The 27214-nt window shown below is 38.2% G+C and overlaps 1 protein-coding gene across 3 annotated transcripts; it reads right to left on the bottom strand.

Moving 5' to 3' along the window:
• Positions 1–4738: 4738 nt before the first annotated feature.
• On the bottom strand, positions 4739–26999 carry RFC2_1 (Subunit of heteropentameric Replication factor C (RF-C)). Of its 3 annotated transcripts, XM_051211406.1 has the most exons (9): positions 26599–26999; positions 21615–22146; positions 17313–17561; positions 15339–15524; positions 13143–13226; positions 11756–11836; positions 9828–10018; positions 7348–7403; positions 4739–6954 (listed from the first exon to the last, which is right to left on the bottom strand). In XM_051211406.1, the coding sequence occupies exons 2-9, from the start codon at positions 21873–21875 to the stop codon at positions 6860–6862; spliced, it is 1203 nt and encodes a 400-aa protein (XP_051071462.1). In that variant the 5' UTR covers positions 21876–22146; positions 26599–26999; the 3' UTR covers positions 4739–6859. The 3 variants fall into 3 exon arrangements, with proteins under 3 accessions (XP_051071462.1, XP_051071461.1, XP_051071463.1); XM_051211405.1 differs by having other exon boundaries at positions 15339–17561; positions 21615–26999; XM_051211407.1 differs by lacking the exons at positions 4739–6954; positions 7348–7403; positions 9828–10018; ... (2 more) ...; positions 15339–15524; positions 17313–17561 and having other exon boundaries at positions 21977–22126; positions 25507–26999.
• Between the last annotated feature and the right edge of the window lie 215 nt (positions 27000–27214).

A 27214-nucleotide genomic window follows, 5' to 3' on the forward strand; every position in this document is an offset into this window, starting at 1 on the left:
TATCAACTTGACACCTTATTTAGGAACTCAACGTCATAAATTAATCTTGCTAATTTTCACGCTATCTCTATCACCAATTAACGTCAATATATTTACTCTTAACTAATACTGGGTCTGATCCTACCATAAAACTTTACACGTTCACTAAGTTAAATTACAACTATCGCAGTCCACCTAATTAAACTTTGTATTTACATTACTTCCGATAATATCCAGGCCATCTAAAAAACATATAATCTCTCCTGATGCCTATAGCACCTGCAAAAGATCTAAGTCAGTCACTAAAGCGAATAATGTGAAACCTTATAAACACACTGATCAGTCTGCATCCTACTCTGATCTTCCCTCAGCTACACTAAACGTGCACCGTTTACTTGGACAAGACATATCACTACCTTGCATCTCGCTTGTCGATATAAATAAAAGCAGTCACATACCGTTAGAGTCGACATCATTTGTCAGTCCAAACAAAAGCATCACATGTTGTGAGCAGTATTTAAACAGTGCTGCTGACCCCAAACACCCAACAATTTCACAATCCGCCATCCAGAGTAGCGGCCCACGGAGTACATGTAAGCCTGCCTACAATACCCAGCTCGATGATGTAGATCTTGACTACTCACCCAGACATATACCCCATCCCCCAACCAAGTGTGCACAAAGTGACCACCCGGTAGACACCTGCAACAGGCCTGTATGTAACCATATCAACCTTAAAAACTTTGATGTAAACTTCAATAATCTCACCATTGGTAGACTTAAAAGCAGCCAAACAGAACTTAGCCTCACCCAAACTATTCAAGACCTATTACCGTACAAATATTTAATCAGTGTTCCAGAAAATCCCGATCTGGAAATTATAAAAAACACTGTAAAAGTAATTGACCATATATCAACTGAAGTGTTGAAAAGACTTCAGTGTATGCAGAATGTCATTGTGTATAATATACCTGATAGTACGAACGTAAAGATTGCTAAAAATACCCTACTACAAGAATGTGGATTGTCGCAATCTCGGTGTGTAACAAGAAGATTACGTAAAGCACACATTAAAGCCTCCTGTCCCATTCTGTTTCAGTTAGGTAGTACCACTGAAGCTGATCACCTCCTCAATAGTCAGTCATTACTGAGGCGTATGTAGTGACTCACATTTATCACGAGAACACGACTGGTTTGACAAAAACGATTATTATTATAACCAACTGTACCAGTGCTTGTTTTAATGTCCTTTTGTTTGACTGTGCTAATGACAGCTATATTGTGCTTCCATTCTTATTCTTACACTTTGATTGTGACTTCGCGCGAATTCGGTTACGTTCTGTAACCAAGCTTGTATCCTGGCACGATCTCGGTATCCTTTCGATACCACGAGATCGCCGGCAAATATATCTCGACTTCGTCCATTAACTGCCTTCTGATATTTGGCTTCTCAGGGATTTTAGTGATTTATTTGGTTACGTTCAACCTTCGCCTTCTGATTTACTTGGCACGTGTTTCTTGGTAGCGGTGTTCATAGTCAATCCCAACTCGACACCACGCTACACGTATTCCAACATTTAGAAAAATTAGGATCATTCATGACAGGACCGCTATCCAGCGTCGAAACTGCAATGGAACACAAACTGATCAACACAGCCTACGTAGCCGCGGCAGCCACAGCTCTTGCCACTGCACAAATCCTAAAACATCATACACTGCCCCCCCCTAAAAAAAGGAGGCACGTCGGATACTGCTATTTGTCCTAAGGACAAGACCGCACATAAAGCAGCTATAACCACTCACCCTCAGCCCAAGCACACAGCTACCCCACAATGCCAAACCACTTATGCCTCAATGGCGTCCAAGTATTACCCTAGCGGCCCTATAAAATGCCTAAAAATGATCCTCCCAGGAATTGCGCTAACAGCTACAGACTTTCAGACTCCGCTGTACGAAATAATACCAAACTCTCCGTAAAAACTCACCAATACTCCAGCACCCCTAACCCAAAACATGCACCTTCTCATAGAAATAGAATGCCCTACAACAAACATAGTGAACTGACAACACCTACTCATCCTAATGTGAAATGACACTCGACAAGAACCACACCTACACGTGATACGCGTAAGTCATATAGTGTTAACCTTGCGAGCTCCATGAACCAGCACACAAATACACATAAGAAACACCTCTCTTGGCAATAATATCAGGCAATCCTTCGTTCCTTACCAGAAACATACAACCTCCCCAACTACCCACAGTAGGACTAAAATTGCCCACCGCACACAAGGAAGCCATAACGTTGGCCTACTTGGGAACCCACCTACTGATTCTAGGTACTATCTAAGTCAAGCCACCCAATACAACGGTTTAGTCCCCCCTGATTCGACATACACACTATCTCATGCTTTTTTATCTCTCTCCCCCTCAACATTACTGCTATGGGGTCTCCAAATGTTGAGGGCGACAACCCCACTATTCTGAAACCATCTATATACTCCGATTTAATGGGGAGTGGCACATCCTTCTTAACTTCGATAACTGTCTCTAGTCTTGAAAACTCCTTGACTGAACCTCCTGATCATTCCCCGGACACACTACCTAACCATTCAACTCTACCTTCCACTCTTAGACATACTTCTTTCACCAAAACAACACCCGACTACCCTTCTCGCATTAACCCTACTGGTAATAAACTAAACGCTCATCAATATGGAGTCAACGCTCCCAATTCTTCCTTTTCGCATGGCAAACCAGACAAACCACTGGATTTACATCATACCCTTCTACTAGACAAACAGTCACCGTACCTGACACTTATGTTAATCAACGCTCGATTTGTACAAAGTAAGATGACTCACCTACGCACCCTATTACTTCTAAACAACCCCTCACTTGTTTTGATAACGGAAACTTGGCTGTCCTCCGATACCACGTACACATATCTACAAATAGACACCTATGAGCTCTTCCGCTGTGATCGAGTCACCAAGAAGGGTGGTGGTTGTCTTGTTTATGTATCAAAAAATTTGAGAGCGGAAATCTATAGCAACCACGTCCTCAGCAAACTTCCTAAATCGATACGGCTTACTGTGCACACTCATGAATGTAAAATACTAATCGGATGCATATATCGAGCTCCTAACACTCCTAGTTCAACTGACACTATTATAAGTGAGTCATTTGCTCAGGCTGCCTCGCTTGACTTCACCTACAAAGTTGTATGTGGTGATTTCAACCTTCTCACCGTCAACTGGACGACACATTCTGGCCCATTGTGTTTTGAAAGCATACTTAGGTCCTTAGACATACACGGTGGGCAACAACATGTACACCTGCCTACACGAAATCACAACATTCTTGACTTGATATTCTGTCATAATGTCACACCAACATCAATGGTAGTTGGAGAAAAGTTTCACAACAGCGATCATAAAATAGTCATCTGCACCCTTCCGATTCTTGCCATATGCAACAAATTAAAGACATACAACACGCAATTCCAATATAGAGACTATGCAAACGCTGACCGGGACAACTTTCTATTTCTAATAAAGCACTCGGACTGGGGCAGTTTCTTTACCAGTGATAACCTCTTAGAAACATATATTCAATATCACCACCAAATCTGCACTAGACACTACTATACCCTCTAAAATTGGTTTTAAAAATATTACTCCCTATATAAACCAAAAGACTAGGTCTAAACTGCGGGAACTGGAAAGGATGTACTATATATCAAAAGACTTCAGTGCACTGCACCAGATATACTCTGTACTTGACGGAGTACAAAGTCAACACAACAAGCATAAACAGGTAGAGGAACGTACTGCGCTCGCCCCTACACCCAAAGCCCAAGCCCTATGTCGTCTCCTCACGAAACGCATAACACAGACCACAACATTCACTCCTTACTGCACGATGGAATGGCGTATAATGACCAAACCGTCATATGTGAACTATTAAGTGAATGGTTTTCTCACAATGGGAATACATCTGATGCTCCAGATATCGCCATAAAGTGCACCAGCAAAAACTATCTTAGTACCATAAACTACGTCATTAGGAGTATACATACCCCCATTAAAACTCTTAAGCCAAATGCGAGTTCTGGTGCCGATGACATCCCTTCAGTCGTTTATCAAATGTCAGGACCGGACCTGAAGAAACTAGTTATTATACTATACTTCGATATTAAGAAAGCCTTTGATAAAGTACCACATAATCTAATCAACAGACTTAAGTCAGTTGGAATTATAAGTTCCCTTTTGCAATGGATCAAGTCTTTTCTTACGAACAGATATCATGTAACCGAGATTAACTCTAAAACATCTACACCTCGACCAATAACCAGTGGTGTTGTGCAGGGTAGTGTCTTGGGTCCATTGCTCTTTATAATCTACATCAACAATATATGCAGTTACAGTCAGTCAGCTACAGAGCATACACTGTTGTGTGCATAACTACAAATGAAGCGAAACAAATTATTACGAAGATTGGTAATTAGGCGCCTTCTCACCATTGACATTTAAAAAGGAACAAATCACAATATATAGATTCATTGCAGTCCTCTCGTTCATCATCTTTATTCTGCATTTACTGGTGCTAAATGTACGTATTAGTACTAACTGACCAAACTTTTGTACTTGGATGAAGCGCGCTTTCTGTGTTGCCGTTCTCGTGGTGATATTGTATCGGTCAACAGATAACACAAATAATTGTATACACGCTTCGGCTGATTGGGGCAATTAACACTAATCGCCTATCTGGATAATCAAGATAATTTTTATGCCTTTTCTCTGCTATGCCCGCCTAACAGAAAACCACAGTTGTGGTCCTCGAATTCTGGAGATCTTATTCGGATTTGAGAATTGAATTTGTTGCCAGCGTATGTCTAAAAACGAATAGATCTCAATATTGCAGAGCCACATAACAGAGAAAAAAAACTGTTTTCTTCCTCCCACGATGTAAAGTACTTTGTAAGAAAACAGAAATCCAGGTCCCCACTTAGGCTATGGTATGTGTAAAACTGCGGCCCCTTTATATGCCCGCCTATTACTAACCACAACCGTATTACGTCAAGCTGTATCCACCTAGTTCTACCTGCCTTGAATAGCATCGCTTCGGAAATTCTTAGCTAGCGCATAAATTTGAATACTTACAACTATAATAATATCCGAATCCAACTGTTTTACTTGTTTAAATCAACTTGAGAAGTCTTAATACTTGAAGGGGTGCTACGTCTCATTTTAAAGATTATCGCCAATAAACATAAGAACAGGAGTAGCCCAAAGATAAGATGTCATCGTTCATCAATGGAGACTACCAACTAGTCTAATGGCTCAAACATTATAATCTTCACACAAACCGCTCATTTAATTCAATATCCACCAGTCCTAATTTCAAGTCAAGAGGTTTATATCTCTCATGAAACCATTAGTGTGCCGCGCCCCGACATGCCAGATGACGTTGAAGCTTAATATGAAATCCCGAATGGAGACATTAATCACATCTGCAGAACTTATCGACCTTTGAAGGAAAGATGCCTAACCGTATTCTCATCCCAGTGTGTGACTGACTGCCTCACATCTAATAATTCTACTCAGGAATCAAGACTTAGTGAAGTGGGTCTTGGTGATGTCTTAACGTTGTGTCGATTTGGTGCGATTAATCAATTAACTAAGCCATGAGACCGTAGTATCATTATTCATGGATGAACTATGTGTTTAAGAGAGGACCTCAGAAAATTGATACATCCTAATTATTATAAGCCTCCGTGGACTGATTGTCTCTCGGTATAGGAAGTCGTATTCACTTACGACAAAGTCACTGTTAGTGACGTTTTGGGAAAAGTTAATTTTATTTTTAAGGAAAGAATCTGCACTTTCCTGAAACGAGAGGTTAGATGCACAAACTTTGGTTGGCTTAACCTACTGAAAGTCACATATTTAGAATCATAGATAAGGAAGACTAAATCCAGCAAGTGTATCTTTACTAAGGTAAAATATCCTACTCCTTAGATGATTATACTCTCCAGAGCTATTATTCATATGCTTTGGAACGACGCTAATTCTATACAAGATAGTCACAAATAAAATCTGGGAGCTGGAAGCTAGTAGACTGTTAATCACTGGTAGATAGCCTTAGTGATACAATATGAGATTGATGACATAGCAAAAGACAATTTATGAAGATTCCTCCCCTCCTAAATAACACTATTTGGAATGTAATTTAACTGCACTATTGCCTTAGCTAAACTACTGCATAGCATGTAGAAACCAGATCGACCAATAGATATGCAGACTCGAGTGTCGGAAGAACGAAGTCCAGGGGACCCAATAACAGTTATTTTCAGAGAGGAAGACTATGATCAATCTAAAATGAAGTAACTGTATTATCAATCTATATGAAAAGATTGTGTTCAACAAACACCAACTACTAAAATACAAGTACATCTCTAAACATATGAATCTTTAGTTTTGGTTATTTACATACCACGAAAATTGGGCATAATTTTTCAAAAAATGACTAGCAGAAACTAATTCAAGTTACATTAGGACAGCGAGTGAGTTAACCACAACATTCTCCTTCTAGTAACGTTTGTTGCATGTCCTCTAACATCTGGGTCACTTTATAAGATTGGTGGTGAGAATGATAATAAACAGTAAATCTAAACAAATCTTAGACTGAGATGTTCAGTTCGTGTTAGTCGGATAATTTCATCCCATTCAATCTTTTAAATAAGAGAAAGTAAATAGGAAAATAGAACAAGAAAAGAAATTACAAAAGTGAGTAAAGTAACGACAATTAGTACGAACACTGTAGTAATCTACAAAATAGAACAATGATCGACCTCTGAACTATGGAATGTGACTGCCTAGTCATTCTTAAGCGAGAACTTATCGTTTTTGTGTTTGAAATCGACCTCAAAAGCGCAAACGCGAGGAACCCACCCACGAATTCTGACAGAATCTGTAAAGTAAAAGGAAACCGAAAGTAAGAAAACATTCAATTGTTAACCAGAGTTAAGTTTGAAGCAGTAATAATATTTCTGATCAGAATTCTCTATGTAAATTAAAAAAGTGATAAGTATTACAATAACAGTTAAACTTTTTCTTTGACCTAGGAGCAACCTAGAAGCATCAAGAAAGATGCCTACTGACCAATGATAATGTTAACGAGTGCTATATTTATAGATGACGAAGGAGAATCACTATATTGATTATGTGCTGCTCCATGAACCAAATGAGGGAAAATTACGTGTCAATGTTATTATCTAATCTATTACGCAACTAACTGGCAGCATTTCTAAAGAAAGTAGCATATCTACGAATTGAAAACTGTATATTAATGCTAGCAAATTACCTGAAAAATCAGCAGAACAACTTTCAGAAGGGACCAAATGCCCATAAATCCAGTACCTAGTAAATGAAACAATAGAGAATAATAAATACATCCAATAAATGAATTTACAAACAAAATATCTGTTAAATCTATATACAATGGTCAGTATCCAGAACACTATAAAATAAACTTTCCACCCATATACTTATATTAACAATGCATGTAAAATATCTTCGGTGACACAAAAACTGAAGGAGTTCAATAATAGTAAATTGTGATCATAAAGAAATCCAAAACCAAGTAAATACCTTCCAGAGACAAACCGAAATATGGGTCAAAAGATACAAATATTACAAAGATATCCCTTGATGAGGTAGCTTCTGACTAGGAATTTCGTTAGATGTGCAATAACAGTTCAAGATAGTTCGAATGAAACAACGAGAGGTAATCGATAGACAAGGCAAACAGCTAAATCAAAATATTGTAATTAGGGTGAAAGCGTTTATAATTACTTAATAATGGGTCGAAATGAAATTGTATTACTATTCAGATTATCTTTGAATGATTTGAACAATCGATCATGAAACAAGAAACAAGTACAATAAGAAAGTTAAAGCTTAACTCTAGTATCAAGGACTTTTTAGGAAAACAAGATGCATATAAAGTACAATAGAAAGGTAAGTGAAATGTACTAATAACTAGACTTGTAAGAATATGTACGTATAATAAGTGAAACACACTGATGACTAGGTGGAGCACACTCAACAAAAACGTGATATACAGAATTTTCGGAAAAAGAGGTTGAAGGAGCACACTTATCATATCAGCAAAGAAAACTACTAATTGGATGTTGGAAACTTATTAACAAAATACATGAAACCATAACAAACGACTTTTAGAGAAAATGTAAAGGCAGTTAAACCAAAGGTCTACCATCTAAGAACGATAGACGTAGCTTTTCAGCTTATAGGAACAAAAATAAACAGATTAAGTTTTGCTATACGTAGCTTAAATGAGGTGTATTAAAACAAAGAAGCACTATGTGAGGTGAGTGAAGCCACATAGATACATATTAGTTTCTAACAAAACGGTCATTCTATTCAGTAAAAAAAAATTGTGGTACTAGTAAAACCTACTGAACGTAAACGTGATATAAATTGATTGTATCACCTGTGTCTTAACATCTGCTTTCACTAAATAAGATATCTAGTATTTAAATTAACAACTCACTGGGTAAATAAAATCGCATAATTACGCATGAAAATAAAGTCAAAACTAACTTGGAAGCACGAAAAGTGTTAGAGCAGAAAAACCAACTTCTTAAAAACTTAGGATAACAGAAAGATGAATCATCATACCTCGAAATTCTATTTTGTGCATTTCGTTCTCGTACGGAACTACTTAGCATTATGAATTTACAACCACATAGGGGGTTAAGTCCAACTTTTGGACCGAACAGTTCATGTCTAACTTCAATCAATTCTCATTACCAGTGAATAACCTTGAGCGGTAATTCCTGAAGTTATAGTGATGAGCCGTGACCAGGTATAGTTCAACTATGTCGGAGGTCATGAGAAAAAGATCACAAATGGTAATAGATGATGGTCGTGCAATATCGTGAATTGACCAAAGTTAGAAATGCAAACCACTGGATCTCAAACCCAGTGGTCTAGAGGTTCAGCACTCGCTGGGAGGTCTGAAAGTCGTGCATTCGATCCCCGGCGGGGTCGTAGACGCCTACTACAGAAGAGTCTCGATACAGGACAAAACAGCTGTCTAATGCTTTTCGGTTTACAATGTTTGTCTAGCTAGGATCAGTTCGTATTGTAATCTATGAAATATTCATCACACGGAGTTAAAATATACAAAAAGATTGAAATAAATATAACAAAGTTAATGTAAATTTTAAACACTTTGATAATCATATGAAAACCATATAAGAAGATTAGGATTACACTTTCTTGAGTTAATACTAATCAGATGATCTTATGTTTTCAATCTCTCATTCCCATTATCAAAGGACACAAACTGAAGCCTACAGTTTATTATATATTATCTGTTCATAAGTCAACTTGATATAATTACCCTAAGTTCTTCTTTAAACCACGATGATCACACCACACAACAGAAATCCTATATTTAAGAAGAAATAACAATATGCACTGAATGACGTACTTTGAAAAACGACGACCCAGTTTTTAGCATATATCGGATTACTATTTCGTCATTCAATAAAACAAACCACTGAACAAACTTTATTGAGATAATAAATGAATGCAAACAAGTCTGAAAGTACTAGTTTAGAATGCTCTTACAAAAAAAGATATCACATTTAATGCTCTTCTAATGCAATTTTAGTACGACTTTGAGGAACATACGTAATTTCGAAATTAGATTAATCAATCTAAATACATATTACTGGATTATTATCCGTTTATATGTTGAGCCTCTACAGTTAGTTTTTTTTTCACTTCAAACAATATCGAATGCCTTTCGCTTACTTTGTTCCCCTTGTCACCATAAGAACATCACCGACACGTACAGATATTCTGGGTTCTTCAAAACATGGGGAACGTATCGCAGTTAGACATCCATAACGAAAACACATACACCGACTCCCATCATAATTTTGGGTAATTTTGAATGTGCGCTGAATTTTTTGCTTCAACCTTTTCTGATAGATCTGTTCCAACTGGCAGAATATAACGAAACTATACAAGTAAAACTAAAGCTGAATGTGACACAAGAGCAATTATGAACCATTATTAGTAAATATTATTTGACAAGAATTAAATATTAAAAAACGTCCACCATTCAAATTGGTAACCTTGGCTAAAGTAGACTTCTATCTACAACGACTAATTACTATTTAAATGAAGTTTCGTACTGAATATCGAAATAGCTTACCTATCGTTTGAAAATTATAAATGCAAAGAATGTAGCAATTTAGCTACCACTGGTTTAATGTATTTAATACTTCAAGTCGATAAAAACATTACAGCATAACTGAATTGAGACAAAAGCTAACTCAAAGAGAAACATACATTTACATTGTAGTAGTAATTATTGGAAAAACTTAACATTTTGGAGTAAATATTGTATAATACGCTTTTTTGCATATTAAGTTTAGTTAAGCAATGCAACGACATTTTGCGCAGTCAAAACTAACACGAAATTGAGTAGAGAAAAATGCTGTTAGCCTGTTTTTGACAAGTTGTGTCAGCTACTTCGCTGACAACTTTTAGGAGCATTTATTTCTATAATATATGCAAATTATTTACATTCTTGTCCTTTACCATTACACCGAGCTAATCAGACACAGCTAGCTAAAACAAACAATATAACAGAAGTATGCATTGCATTAATGGAAGTGATAAAGTACGAACTAAGTATAAGGGAAGAATAGACTATCTGACATTCACATTGATGTTATTTAGGCCTTTTGTGTACTCATATATACACATAGATTGTACGTAATATACATCGCCAATTAAGCCTCAGGACTGGTTCGACCAAACGTTATGACGATTTGCTGATTACCGATTCGAATTACAGACCATAAATAGTTTGAATTACTTTTTTGGTTAGCGTTTTTTTAGCGCATTAGTTTTCTACGTAATGGAGTCGCTAACCTCATGCCCGATACTCTCCCTTTATCCGGGCTTGGGATCGACAGTAGCCCCAGAGGGGCTCCAGTCGGACCATATATTCTCTTCATCTTTGTGTCTTTATAGTGCTATCATATTGTATTTATTTTAATGACTTAGATATGCCAAATGTGAGCTTTTAAATGAAGAAATAAAGAATTAAATTTCTGGAAACTGTACTTAACATTTAACTATATATGCATAGTCAAATATACATTGATCAATCTGATTTATAGATAAGTCTCAATAGTATAATTATATGGATAAGTAAATTGTGTCTTAGAGATATTGGAAAGTAGAAGATGACCTAATCACAATAAGGTAAAATTTTATGTGAAATATCGATGAGGAAATGCCAACAATCAGTTATAATTTACAAGACATAATACGAAATTATCTGAAACTAGCTTTTATTACAGACTGATATAAGATACGGAACTAGGGGATACTGAATAGTCGTCTTGATATAGTTTGGGATTTTTCAACGGTGCGAACTCACGACTCCATAAGAAATGGAATTTTGGACCTTCACGCCTAGTTAACAGCGCTGGTATGATCGAATATGAGAGGATATAAGCTCCCATAGGTACAAACTTGCAAGTGACAAGTATATGATCTAATTATACTGAAAACTATCCATTCAAATCAGCAGACAGATCAGATGTGGAACACATGTGAAACAAAACAACGGAATTACATTGTTGCATAATCATTTATTATAATTACCAAATGTATGAATCAAGATGATTAGGATGTGGAGGTATAACAAAAACAAAACTTACTGTCAAATCATACTGAGTGCAGCCTTTCACAACAGGCCAGTAGTATCCATCTCCTAAGACTTTACCAGACCACAAAAAAATCTGTTGGGATAAAAATTTGAATCATTATAATAACATGCTCAAAATAAAAAAATGGCCAAGAAGCAGGACAAAGTAGAATGTAAATCTGGATTGTATTTAGCAATAAAGTCCAGATCTGGTATAAAAAACTAATGTATCAGATGTCTGATGATGGTTGTAAGTAAAGCATAAATGATATGATGATCAATTAATAAACGCAAAAAATTCTCATGTCTATTAGTATCTTATTTTTAAAAAATCATCTTTCATTAAATAATTTCGTGTCCATTATTTTAGTTTTCGGTAGTTTTATTTTTGGCACTGAACTCTTCATGTAGAAAAAAAAGGACGAATTGACATGAAAATGAGTTAGTTTACTGCTTAAACACCGTACTTTCTACACTTTTGATAACAATCACATTCATTGGTATTAAGGAAGTCACAAACAGATTCAAATAGTTTTTTTTCTAATTTAATACAAAGAAAATATCCGTGAACAATTTCAAATTATAAAACGTAAGAAATTATTTCAGGGATTCACTGATTTACATTTCATACATTATTAGTAAAAAAGTAGTGACCTAAAATTAAGTAGGGATCATATCATAATCAGTTTATCATGACAGTGAATTTGTGCAGCAACGAGATTAAACCTACTTTTCTTCCTAATACATCAAGTATTTGCGAAACAAAATCATATTTGATGAGACGAAGTATGCACATACCAAAAAATGTCTAGCTACGTAATAGAAATTATTCACAGGGAAATTCTCAACCAGAAAAGTTAGGAATTCCTATTTCATCTTCAAGTTAAGTAGAAAAAGGATAATCATACAGCACTAACAATGGATGGATCTAAGTAAAGAGCTTAAATTGAAGGAAACTATCACATTTCAGTTGTATATCCCTTTATTTTCTTTTACAGGATAAACTATAATTATTTTTACCCATTATTCAAGTTACTGTATTCAGATACTTAGATCTGTTTGTACCAACCTTTAATAAAAAGTGGATTAGTCCGGAGAAAATCGATATACATATATACGCTAAGAAACAAATGTTCCTTTAAACTTACACCACAAATAAATTGATAAGAAAATGAAAATGGTTATTAGTAAACACATCTTTGAAATTTAAGTTGTCTGTAAGTGATGTTGGCATGATACAAGTCTAGTAGGAAAATTAAATTCAGATGCACTAAATTACAGTAACATGATAAATCCCTTCACCTCATTATATTTAAATCCTTTATTGGAACTTGGTACTAGTGAATAAAATAATCTGCAAAAATAAAAAGTTTTAAATCAATTTTGGAATATGTACCAACCTGCTGAAAATTTACGAGCTTTCCAAGGTCATATGGATAGCGAAATGGTTTTTTTTCCCCTATATCCTTTCGCCAAACGTTTGCCTTCAAAAATAATAAGACTAAATAGATTAAGATAGTCACAGTGATGAAACTTCACATATAGATAAGCTACTGATATGTGTAAAAGTAATTCAATCTCTCTTTTGGTATTGTGAATAGTACATTTAAATGCTACAATAAGCAGAAACAAGATTAACGTTTGAAAGATATACATTTCGAAACAAGAAGTGTAAATGACTAACATCGACTTTAAAATTATTCTAATTGTCTTTACTTCAACCACATTTAACCATTCAGTTTCCCAAAGTAAGAGTCGAAATAGTATTCAGATTAACTACACTACTGCCTAATGTGAAACACCAAAGTAGTATATTGATAAAGCCATGACTCAGGTGTTTTGTACATTTGTATGCCTGACTAATACTCAGGAGTCATATGATTCATATTCACTTTAGATACTACAATCCATAGCTTAGTTGAACTTCAGAAACACGTATCAATAGCTGAATCAGATCACAGACGACCACAAACTTAACATGTAGGGTCTTTCTGAGAACCCTTGGGCTAAGCAAACTACACCCTTTGCAGCTTTGATAGGATCGAAAAGCCGGTTGGAAGAGCTTATAAAAGTCATAAAAAGAGATCTAAGAAATGAGAATACGGATTGTGGCAAAGGACATAAACTAGGATGCTGTTGGGCATGCACATGCAGTCTACACTAATACTTGTGTAGCTCACATTATTTCTTTACACGGAACATGAATAAAGAGGCTGAATTCATGTTGATAACATCGTCGATTGACGGACGAACTTGCAGAGTCAAAGAGGAAAATAGTTGGGATCGATCGCTAATTTTTGCTGCTCAGATTGTATTAGCTTCATACTTTCCTAACCCAGTAAAATAAACCAGAAATCCATGGAGAAAATAGGGTATTGGCTCTAAGGTCAACCGCCTTTTAACTATTTATCTGGCAGGGGACAATATCGCTGGAAACGTTGTTTGAGGGAACATTAATTCCTAGTTTTATTTAATCACTTGATTCCCACTTCCCGTACAGTATTCCCTATTTTAGCCTTGGTATCACTGATACTATGATTATTCCAACTCCACTAATCATCTTGTCAATTTTATCTTGCTGTGCTGATGTGGTGTCTGAAGCTGACTATGAACGAGTTGACTACTATGCGGTACTGTGAGCACTATGACCTCACGTCCGAGTTGGAATTCACTGTTTTCTTCTCGTCACTTTGCAATCAACTTTTGCAAGAAGACCTAAAAAACTGTGCATTAACAATCATACCAAACAAGATTTTACAACAAGCTAATACAGCCCACTGCTTCAAGGTAGCAGTTATAGTCAGGTAACCAGTATCTGGAGTCTGACCGTGTCAGCAAAAAGTTATCGGTAAACATAGATTTCCTTCAAAAAAGGGAACCAAATTATTTCCCCATAGAATCAGGGAAACAGTAAACTTACCCAAAATACCTTTTGTGAAAGTGTGAAGTTATCTGGTCGACGGATAAACAGAACAGCTAAAAGTAGTTCAATTCGAAGAGATATATTATGTACGTCTGTATGACATATGGTCATCTTAGGAATAGATACGTGACAAACACGAAACTTGAAGATCAAAATAACTGCCATCATGTGTTTGAAAAAAATTAACAGAAACTCTAGACTTCGGTTCCGTACTTTTACAGTAAGAATACAACTGCACTTGTAGGTACCAAACTGCTACTAGTACGATGCACAAGAATAGGGTCTAACACTAAGGCCTTAATTGATTGGAGAATGAGTGAACTGAAAATGAGTTTCCTCCAGTCGCTCATGTCATTTTATTCTCTGCCAATATTTAATATATAACCCTGCCATTTAATTACAAAAAAAACTATTCTTCTAATCAGTGGTCATGTCTTTAGACTTAAATCACTCGACAGATTAAGGCAATTATTCATTTTCGTGAATAACCATCATTAGTCTACATTTTGTATCGTTGAGAATCAGATACTGATCAGAATTCTTTCGTCAACTCTAACAATCGAGAATTTGCCTTTTTAATAAAACCCTTCTCTGCAACAACTACAAATGTTGAACACGATTGTACGAACTTGTAGAAAATAAGAACTAAGTATTTCCTTTATAAATGACTTACTTTCGCTACGATCCATGATTCTATTCCCGTTTGATTCCTCGAAACAGCTTTCAACTGGAAAATTGCTAAAATCCCAACAGACAGTGCAACACCCACAGCTAAACCCAAAGCAAATAATGTTATCATTAGATCAGCTATGACGAACAAAACGCTTGATTGAAATCTTCGCAAAAGTAAACTAGGAAACTGAAATCAAACGAAAATGCTTACATTTTATGAAGACCAGCATTATTAACATAAATTTAGTACTCATGGATTTTCGTGCAAATCAAATCATACGTAAAAAAGAACTGTAATCACCCGTGGGCATGGGCCTTTTTCCACCAAAATTGCTCACAGATCTTGAAAAATCATGAACACAACTTCGTGATTAGAAAAAAATAATGTCACCACAAAATTTCACAAAAGTCACGAAATCTCGTAACACGATAGATCATTCTACCAATTAAGTTAGAAATACTGCTACTACGAAAAGTTCCACATCATATCTATATCCCCACAAGAGACTAATACATAACTTAGCGAGTGATTTATATACAGAAACATAAAACAATTGCCATATAGGTGTTCAGCCTTAGACTGTAGATGCAACACTAACTGTAGAAACCCGCTTTGATGATATATCTGGAATCCTAGTCTGATGGAAACAATGATTGCTTGAAACAATATCTCTTCAAGAACCATCTTTATCTAATCTAAACCCCTTTTAAAAATAAGGAAAATTATTGTAGAAGTTATCAACCAACACCGTCATTTCAAACGTGAGTTGGGACACATAATACTCCCAATAGCCACCACTGGTATCACAATATGAAAGACGGATGCTTCACTTGGTATATTTGATTAAATTATGGTCAAAAATTCATCCGATATCGGTTGGCTTGACAGTAACTGTTTTAACTTGTAATTTAAGAAACTAGTTGAACATTTATGTAACCCAAACATCGGAAATTCGCAGTACATAATTTCGGTAACTGTAGTTTGCCTAGATAGACAGTTTTATCATGATATTACGGGCAATGTCATCAGTGCACCTTTCAAAGGTCAAGTTCTGGTAGAACATTCCACCTGGTAGCGTGTTACTGTCCACCAAGATAGTGAAAGCTTTGTGAATAAATCACGGATCCCAGGGAATGCGGCAATATTAAGATTTCTTGAATCATGAAACTAAAACTCACTTTCTAAAGTTGTATATGCTGATAAGCTTTAAGAACACGTGGACACAGAGACCTGTTAACAAAATTTTACAAATGTTGACGAATCTATACAGTTAGATCTGAGCACCTGTTTCAGTCAGATTCTGGAAGCACAAATACCTATGAAAACTGGAGATCTAATTAAGGTTTCTTTTATAATCCATAAAGACCGTGAGTGCTAAAAACATCAATAAGCATTATTACTCGAGAGCTACTTATTTAGAAAATCTTAGTCGTTGAACAATTTTTTGCCAACAAAAATAAAAGTTGTAGTATCACAGATAACGAAACTGGATCGATGAAAATACCTTGTGGGAATTCCATTCATATTTTGGTTAAACTTTGTTTAGTATTCAACCGAGTCATGCATGTAAAATCTACACCGATCATCTAAATGTGATGAATGTTATCAAGGCCATGAAAAATCTGGAAAAGGAATAGGGAATAGGTCAATAAAGACTGTTTTGACGAGCGATCGTCACGAATTATATGTAACCCTTTTAGAGTGATATTACTCATCAATTGATTCAGTTAACGAAAGATAGAAACACTCATTAAACCACAGAGAAATTATTCAAACTGCCATAAACACTTGGGACTGTTGTCGGTCTCTTACGGTAATGAGTTTACAAGCAGGGAAAAACCTTAAAAGAGATGGAGTCATAGGTTAATTTCTCTAATCCGACGGGTAAATGGCACCAATTAAAACGAAATTAATGTCGTTTACAGGGTGTATCGATCTGTGACCAGAGAAATAATGAAATAAACCAAAACTTACGATTGCTGGACTTTGATATATAGAAAGCGATAGTGATATACAAGAGGTGATGCATCCGAATGGAGCAAACAACAAAAAGATCAAAAAGTATTTATGGTTAAGATGACCGCAACATGTATTTATCCAGGGACAATGATGGTCCATTTTCATTATGCACCGGTTGCAAGCTCGACAATGATGGGCTCGTGGAGGCTTAAAACCTCTACAAACATTACAGAACTGAAGCTTCTGTTCAGCTGAAGGGTCACACTAAAAAACGAAAGTAAGCAAAAAAAATAAGTTACAGGATGTGTAGAAACAATGTACAAGAACCTAGAATGCTTACGAACTTCTGTCTCCCAGATCCAACAGTAACAATGATTGGAAAACCATGTCCTACCCCACAACTATGGTCGCAATAGTAAAGCTGTTTATACTAATATTTTCTTAATTTGATGTAGGCTCAAATTATCACAACTACAAACACAATGCAACAAAATCCATACTAAGTACAACAGTTATCAAGCCAACGGATTTACATTTATCTATCTTTTTAAAACATAAAGACTGGTGGGAACGGGGACTAAAATAAATATGCGCTAAACGATGAACTGAAATTGTGAAGAGATGGAGGACGGCTGTGGAGTACAATCAAAACAAATGAACAAGAATACTTCAAAACATGATACCTACTAAAAAAGATAAAACTAGTAAAAATTCTCCCAGCCAAAGGAGTCCCCTATACTTTTATAAAGAACACGGAAGAAAATTATAGATGGATCATTTCTATCCTCAGTTATATCTGATAATGTCTCGAGCCAATGAACTGCACCATTTCTAGGACCACAACCGGGGAGTCATGACGGACCGAAAGATGTCCTCAACAGACGATTCCGGAAAACAGATCTGTCTAACAGGTCGAAAACGGGCCTGGTTGACCTGCAATAAGGCGGTTTCCTAGCATTTGGGGGAGTATAAATATAGAAGTACTACAGCCAGGACAAAAGACAGTCTCCTCCTCGAGAGTCGGTTTTCCACGGACTTTGAACAATCTAAGAATTACGATAGACGTCAATAGTTTAGACGCAATTGAAGTAAGATTTATCCACCTATAATTGTTGCATAGATTACGTAGAGTCTTTTTAAAGAATGGGACGACTGTCGTCTTAGCCCAGGATATTAGAACATTATATTTCCCAAACTCTAAAACGGAGGTCAGATAAGTTTTATTTGTCTTGTTTATCAAGAGTATAAAATAGAGGCTACTAAATGATAACTACATGTTATTATTCATGATTGTCTTGTTAAAACACTTGAGAATCTCACCATGATACTAATTTATCAAAAAAAAGCAATTAAATGAGTATCTACTTGCCGCTTATTTGGTGGCACTTACATTCAACAAGAATGCACTGGAGGATCGTCTATTCATTCCAACTTGGTTCTATACATACGTCCGAGAAACTTTTAGAACTTGTTGTCTGGTAATCATATACAATAAGAGTAAAGCTCTGATTTCCTCACACGTCCAGTGAGTAATGATGCTAGGATGCTGAGTAAAAACTTCAGGAACAAATTATATATCCAAGATACGATTACATGAACTTGATTCGTTGGTGATACAACAGCCAGTGATTGGGCCTAAAAGTCTGTTCTTCATTGACTGGGTCCACTATCCCCATTTTTATTCAACGTCATCATAGACACACGTTCTCGTTGACTGCATTTTTGGGAATTGATCTCCTACCAGGAGGTCAACTTATCGACTTAGAATACTCAAATGACATAGTCCTGTTTGGTTAAAACGCTGATCAAATGCAGTCTTTTGGTAGCACTGAACAACTCTATACCAGAAGGTTTGGAATGCGTTCCTCCCCCTCTAAATACAAGTTGTTGCTTCAGGACTGGCCTGCATCAACACCTGAACTAAGGATAGGGAGTGAAGTTGTCGTTTGGCTTTCGCCAACTTACGTCACCTATGGCGAAGGCGAGATATCCGTCTATTAATTAAGGGACCAGTATACTTCGCGGCAGTTTGTTCCGTTCTATTTTACGGCTGCGAAATGTGGCAATTAAGAGTAGAATATCCTCGTAAGCTACTAGTATTTGACCACAGATGCCTTAGAAAAACTGCTCGTATATGCTAGGACCACTGGGTAAGTAATAGTGAAGTTAGACACAGGGTATCAGGGAATGGTGGTAAATCAGTTGATGAGGTTGTGAATCTTCATAGACTGAGATGGTTGGGCCACGTGTTACGTATGCCTGAACACCGTTTATCACGGCGCGTAATGCTGACTAGTGTTAGAGACGGCTGGAAGAAAGTCAGGGGTGGCCAAACCGAAACTCGACATCAGTCCTTGAAGTCACTAACTTCTAGTCTGAGCCATGTTGATAAATGCAGACTACTTGGTTGGGTTCGTGTGACTATCGTAACCAATGGTTGGAGACTGGGTGACAGCTCAGAATCTATCATAATGGCGTCGGTGTATACACTCTATGTCTTCCTTGTAACCTTGAAATTAAAACAACTTTATACCCTCATTTCTTCCTGTACAACATCCTTATGTGCAATCTCTCTTTTATATATTACTACCATTAAAGTAACTACTTCTATGAATTTGTTCATCTTATTGTGTTAATGAGGTATGACAACTTGCATATATGTGCATATATGCATACATGTGCCAGGCTCTACGTTGTAACTGACTGACTGACTGCCCCCAAATGCCCTGGTACGGCCGAGAGTGGGGAGAGTCAACTCTCCCTCTCGAAATGCTTTTAGACCTTTAAGTCAAAGGCGCGGGATGTGGCCCCCTAAGAAAACCACCTGCCTGGGTTTGGGCGCTCGGGCAGTATCACAGCCCTCACACAAATCGAATGGTTTATGTGGCGCATATCGACTAGGTGCCTTCTTGTACCTATGTTTATGTGTTTAAATAAATGATAAGATTGAATGGATAATGAGCGACGTATAAGCTAATTTTCTTTAGTTGCTCATGATATCTGATCATGCCTATTTTATATTTATATTTAGTATATAAGCACATCATTTTATGACACGATTTTATCCATCTGACTAGTCGTCTTGTCTTTGATTTAGAATTGTTCGGTGGCTTAGGTCAATAATACGCTCTCATGAGTACCTATTAATCAGCCACATCATATCATTGTGTTTACTTATCGATAATCATCCTAATCATTGATTTTACCGATTAAAAATCTCGTCCAACCAAACTATCGGAAATCTCTAGAACTTTTAGGTACCGTGATAATTTTGAAAGTAGAAGACAGGAATACGAAATATAATGAAGTGGAGTAGCTTTGTTGTGAATAAGATTATCTTGAGTCTTAATAGATGCATTAAGGTTGTCTTCCCTTCTCAGTTTCTTACACTGTGGAAGGATACTTTCTGTTGCACCTGAAAGTAAACTGAGTCCGGGACAGTTCTAACACCCAAACACTAGGGTGAGTTAGTAGCTATTGACTCTAAAACCGAACGTAAACGTCATGAAATGTACCGATGAAGATCTATATCCCCCAACTTCATTTAATTAGAAAAGGATATTGACACCACTTGCACTACTGAGCTGTGTCAAGGTTGAGATCGATGGTTTAGACATATATTTATGCTCAACCACAGAAATAAGATCCATATTGAACAAAAACTTTAGTGGCTCATTTACTAGTATAAGTGACAGAATCACATAACTAACTTGATCAGACAAGCTTTTGGAATCTTTACACTGATTTACAAAATAAAAACAACTAGATTGACATATCAGCGTTTCAACTTTGAAGCCGGCAAGACTATTATCTACATTATTCGTGAGGCGTTTTCAAATCTTCTAACTGAAGTAAAAAGCAGACCTGATGTACACTTTTCCTTTAGTCACTACACATATCATTGTCATAAATGATACATTTATATAAGGGGTGAAAATGAGTGAAAAATCAGTATCATTTGTCAAACAATGAGACTTTATGTCTGGCTGTCAGGTACATTTCAACCTTAAATCTCCACATTTTATGTATTACTAGTACTTCCATAGTGATTTTTACCTTCTTACAGCTCCAATGATAACTACAAGCAATTGGTTCCCTGTGGAAGCTGTATTGACATCCGAGCTCCCAATTTCGGGGAAAATTTAACACATTTTGGGGAAGCCGTTATAGTAGACTTTGGGGGAATGGCACCAAAACCCCGAAGTTTGACTTTGGAGGTTTCCCCAAAATTTCCCCAAACTTGGGAGACTGGGACACCGCCTCCCAAAGTTTATTTTACCGCTAAACAAAGGAAAAACAGATGAAACGTCGACTTACCGGCCTCCAACCAAGAGGAACAAATCCTGGACCAACAAATACAGTACAAAGGTAAGACTTCAGAGTCATATAAAAGAAACTAAATATGCACGTAGAAAGAAACAGACCAAGAAGTGATGAACAGGGAGGGGCGACATGTAAGGTACTGTATAAACTCGTGAGCGTAATAAAAAATATGATCCAGATTGTAGAGATTGGACCCCAGTGAAATAAACGCTTCAGTTTGTCACGAAAGACAGAACAGACCGACTCATTCATCATTGTAGCACGTATTCTTAGCGTTTACTTGCAGGCAGGAGCAATCTGAAACACAACACAACAGTCAGGACTGGCAGATGCCACTCAAGTGAGAACACGGCGTGCGAGCACAACAGAGATATATTAGAAATTGAAATTCGAGGTTTTTGTACAAAAAGAGAAGTCTATTACAAAATAGTTTTACTCATCATCCAGCAGGGTTAGTTTGCGCAAGCTTTGTTCTTCTTCTTCTAATACGTTCACTTTCTGTTGTCCTGCAATAAGGAAAACAAACCTGCATTAGTAAAGTTACACGTAATGATTTTCGATACTGTTACACTATCCCCTCTCTTCATGAGGCACTGTCCTCAGTGCCTGGTGCTGGACATGGGTATGCTACCCCTCCTTCTGGTGGCACTTCATAATGGCTGACGGCAGTCGGGGGGTTGACAAACGGGGTACCTAAGTGCACAGTTGTCTTGTCTGGCTTTAATTGATTGTAGTGTACTGTTATAACATCGTCTTGGGGTCGTTGGAGGTTACGTAAGACAAATGTAGTGGGAGACCGCATAAACACAACTTCGTAAGGTCCTTGCCAGGGGTGATGGAACTTGCTGCATGTCCCCGGTGGGGCCAAAGGGCGGTGCAGCCACAAACGATCTCCGGGTTTATACACAGGTCCGTTCGTCTTGCGATCGTACACGTCCTTTTGGTGCTTGCTGGCATTTTGTAGGTTGATCTTCACTAAGCGATAGGCGTCGGCTAGGCGGCTGCGAAGATTACGGATGTATACTACATGATCTTGGACCTCGCATGGTAACAGCGGTATTTGCAGCTCAACGGGTAGGCGCAATTCATGCCCAAAAAGTAGGGTCGCCGGTGAAAATCCTGTAGATCCGTGCATTGATGAGCGGTAAGCTAACAGACATTGTGGTATCACATCATCCCAACATTCCGTCGACGACTTATTGATAAACGATTGAAGGAGAGCTTTGATAGTCCTGTTGGTTCTTTCCACTAAGCCGTTACCTTCTGGATGATATGCGGTAGTGTGTTTTCCGGATTCCCAATAATCGACATACCTGGGCGACGAGATGACTTTCAAAAGCTGAACCTTGGTCAGAATGGAGTGAGAGGGGAGCGCCGTACCGGGATACCCAATGATCAATGAAAGCCCGAGTGACTGTGAGGGCATCTTGTTGTGGTATAGGCACAGCTTCACACCATTTGCTGAAATAGTCTACCATAACCAGTAAATAACGGTTTCCGTTCTTTGACGTTGTGAATGGCCCCATAATATCGATGCCAACTCGCTGATGCAGACCTTCTGTCGTCATTGGAACTAAGGGTGCGCGGGGTATTTGTCGGGGTGACTTGATAGCATAGCACGTGCTACAATTTTTGCAGAATTCCGCAACGTCTTCGTGGATGGATGGCCACCAAAACCTTCGGCAGATAGCATGTTCAGTCTTCCGTCTTCCTGAGTGCCCCAGTTCTCGATGTACCTGCTCCATAATATTCTGAACTTGTATACGTGGTACTATCAACAGTGGTTGTTTTGATTCACTGACTATAAACAGCGTGTCTTCATACAATCTTAGACTGCCCCACTTGACACAAAGACGGCGCGTCGCCAAGGAATGATCCTTTAACTCTGTCATAGATGGTTTATTATTGCCACGTAGTTGCCTCTGATAAATAAATCGCAGATCTGGGTCTGCTGCTTGAAGAGACGGCCAGTCGATCTCGGAGGCTGTGCTAAGGACGGCACTAATGGTATCAGGAGAATAAGGTATACGAGATAGAGAATCAGCGTTTGTGTGTCGGCTTCCGGGGCGGTATTCACAAGTAAAATCAAACTCCTGCAACCTCTCCTGCCAGCGCGCTACCTGACCTTCTGGTTCACGGAACGAACGAAGCCACTGTAGTGCACGGTGGTCTGTGCGTACACGAAAGGGTCGTCCTAAGAGATAGTGACGAAAATGTTGCGAAAATTTTACCAAAGCCAGCATCTCTCGGCGCGTCGTAGAATACCTTGTCTCCCTCTTATCTAACCGCCGACTAGCGTACGCAATGACCCGCTCCTGTCCATCTAGTGCTATTTGAGACAGGACTGCTCCAATAGCTGATGAACTAGCATCTGTATCGAGTATAAACTCACCCGCTTTAGCAGAAGTGTCCGGAAAAGCTAGTATGGGTGGAGCAGCAAGACACGACTTCAAAGTGCTAAATGCTTGTTGACATTCTGTGGTCCACAAAAATGTTCGTCCTTTGTGCGTCAGGCGATGTAGAGGTGCTGCTAGGGATGCGAAATCGCGTACGAAACGTCTATAATATGAAGCGAGTCCCAGGAAGCTGCGAACATCCTCGGCAGATTTCGGTTGTGGCCAGTTAGTAATGGCGCTCGTTTTTCCCTGATCTGTTGCTACTCCATCTTCTGTAATGCGATGCCCTAAAAAGAGCACTTCTTTTTGCAATAGTCGACATTTAGATGGTTTAACTTTTAGGTTATGCTGCTTAATTCGTTGTAGGACTGCCTTCAAATTGGCATTATGCTGTTCCGGCGTTCTGCCATACACAATAATATCGTCAAGGTAAATTAAACACTGGTGTGGTACGAGACCGTGTAGAACTGTCTGCATTAATCGTTGGAAAGTGGCTGGGGCATTAGTTAGCCCAAACGGCATCACTTGGAATTCATATAGACCATTGGGTACTGTGAATGCAGTCTTTTTTCTATCTTGAGGTCGAACTTCCACTTGCCAATACCCTGATGCTAAGTCTAAAGTCGAGAACCAACGAGCGCCTTTCATGGCATCTAATGTAGCGTCTATACGTGGAAGTGGGAAAGAATCACGTTTAGTTATAGCGTTAAGGCGGCGGTAGTCTACGCATAGTCGTAGGGAAGAGTCCTTCTTTTTCACTAAAACGATAGGCGATGCCCATGGTGATGAAGATGGTACAATGATCTTTTTCTCTAGCATATCTTTTATCATTGATTCTAGTTGAGGCTGGTAATGTACTGGTACTCGGCGAGGTGGTTGACGTAGTGGCATGTGATCACCTGTGAGGATGGAGTGCTGTACAGTGGTCGTCCGATTTCCAGAGATATTCTCAGAGAAAACGGAACTAAATTGTTGGAGTACATCAGTGGTTGCTCGACGGTCTTTTTCACTTATTATTTTGTTATCCTGTACCTGACGTACAATTTCTGAAATTCCCACCTGGGCTACGGACTTAGTTGGTATTTCATGGTGTTGTATTTGCACGACAACACCAATACTCGCTTCTGACTTATTCATGTGTATAGAGACCTGGTATTTTAACATGAAGTCGACCCCGAGAATCATGTCCCAAGTCAGTGTGGGGCAAACCCAGAATTCATGTTGAAAAGGCTTCTTGTCAATCGTTAGCTCTAACCCTATCTTAGAACACGCTTTCAAGGGTTCTCCGCTCGCGGTAATTAAGGTAGAAGAGCATTGTTTACGCTGAGTGCTGTGGTTAAGTTTCTGCAAGAGGTTTTCCTTGATCAAGGATACTGAAGCTCCTGTATCTAATAGTATATTAATCTCAGTACTTTGCACTCTACCCCTAATAGTAACAGGGCACAAATGTTTAACATAGCAAGACGATATATGCAAACGACACTGCTTACCTCTGTTTTTCACGCGGTTATGCCCACATTTCTTGGCATTTTTGCCGAAACGTCTGCAGTAGAAGCATTCTGTTTGCTGGTCTCGATAGTTGTCCCTTGACGACCGTCCGTTCCATGTGGAAGTCGGCTGCCCTCGTCTACTATTCCGGTCAGGGAACTCTCTAATAGCCGCGGCACTTTGAAAGCTATCTTGTCGATTGGGTTCGGTGGCTTCATCGATAGTCATCACGGTTGGTCGATAGGTCTCCAATGGAACTGACAGTCTTTCAGCAGTCAAAAATCGAAGTGCCGTTCGTTTCAAGTCGGCTGTGTCAGCCGGTGGCACTCGAAGTAGATGTTCTCGCAGTGCACCTGGCAGCAGTCCTTCAATAAAACGGGAGCGTGTAATTTCTTCTCGCCCCAAGATGTCCAGGCTAGGGAATGCCTGAGTTGCTATCTGCTGTAATGAGTGAAGATAGTCGATGGGGCTTTCATGAGGTTTCTGGTGGCGAGACAAAAATTGGATGGCTGACTGCTGGGTATCCACCTTCAACGAAAAACATTCATCTAAAATCTTCCAATTTTGAGATGGTGAATTGCACGCAGTAAAGCCGTTAGCTGTCGCTCGTTTCGCTGCTTCGTCATCTAAGTAGGACAGAAGGTAGTCGAAGTGTTCCGAAGTTGGAACTCGACGTAGGCACGTCATTACTCTAATTTTCCAGATGTCATAGTCTGATGAGACGCCTAACAGTGGCGGTTGGCGAGAGGTTGTGTTGACTGTTAACTTGCCGGGGATGGCTGGGGGTTCATCATGTTTTGACATAAACACCTCCATCACCACTTGTAGCACGTATTCTTAGCGTTTACTTGCAGGCAGGAGCAATCTGAAACACAACACAACAGTCAGGACTGGCAGATGCCACTCAAGTGAGAACACGGCGTGCGAGCACAACAGAGATATATTAGAAATTGAAATTCGAGGTTTTTGTACAAAAAGAGAAGTCTATTACAAAATAGTTTTACTCATCATCCAGCAGGGTTAGTTTGCGCAAGCTTTGTTCTTCTTCTTCTAATACGTTCACTTTCTGTTGTCCTGCAATAAGGAAAACAAACCTGCATTAGTAAAGTTACACGTAATGATTTTCGATACTGTTACATCATGCTTAGTTGAAAATTGCGCCAGATCTATGTCTAGATTGCGATTGGTTCATTTTTCAGATGTTTCAAATGTTTGTGGATAGAATAGAAGCTTTCCCTTAGCAAGCTTCTGTATCTAGTAGCAGCGAAACACCGACCCCTTCATGTAGGAATCTTGGTATATTTGATGATTGACGCAGAAATATTATTAAATCATAGTGAAATGCTGTTATAGCAGTAAATAAATCCCAAAAATCATTAGCTATGTAAGTCTTCGACGTTTGATGCTGACCGCAACAAGTTTTCTGAACTCACCTCACTGAAAGCGCTGCAAGTGTTTTACGAACGGGAAGTTCAGTCCTAACGTAATTAACATTTCTCAAACTTTTGCTGCGTCCTTACGCAACAAAAGTACCATTTCTGATCTAAAGAATCTGTCCTGAGCTTTAAGTTCAGTAAATTACTTTCCTTTTTGGGTTTTACCCAACTTGATAGTTAACTGTGGCTTTGTCTCAGCTTACTATTCGGTTTTACAGTTTTTCATATCAAGGCTAGTTCCAGTTTATCCTAACCGTCTGTAACACCCGTTTTT

Source organism: Schistosoma haematobium, chromosome ZW (assembly GCF_000699445.3).
Source record: "Schistosoma haematobium chromosome ZW, whole genome shotgun sequence".
Lineage (NCBI taxonomy): Eukaryota > Metazoa > Platyhelminthes > Trematoda > Strigeidida > Schistosomatidae > Schistosoma > Schistosoma haematobium.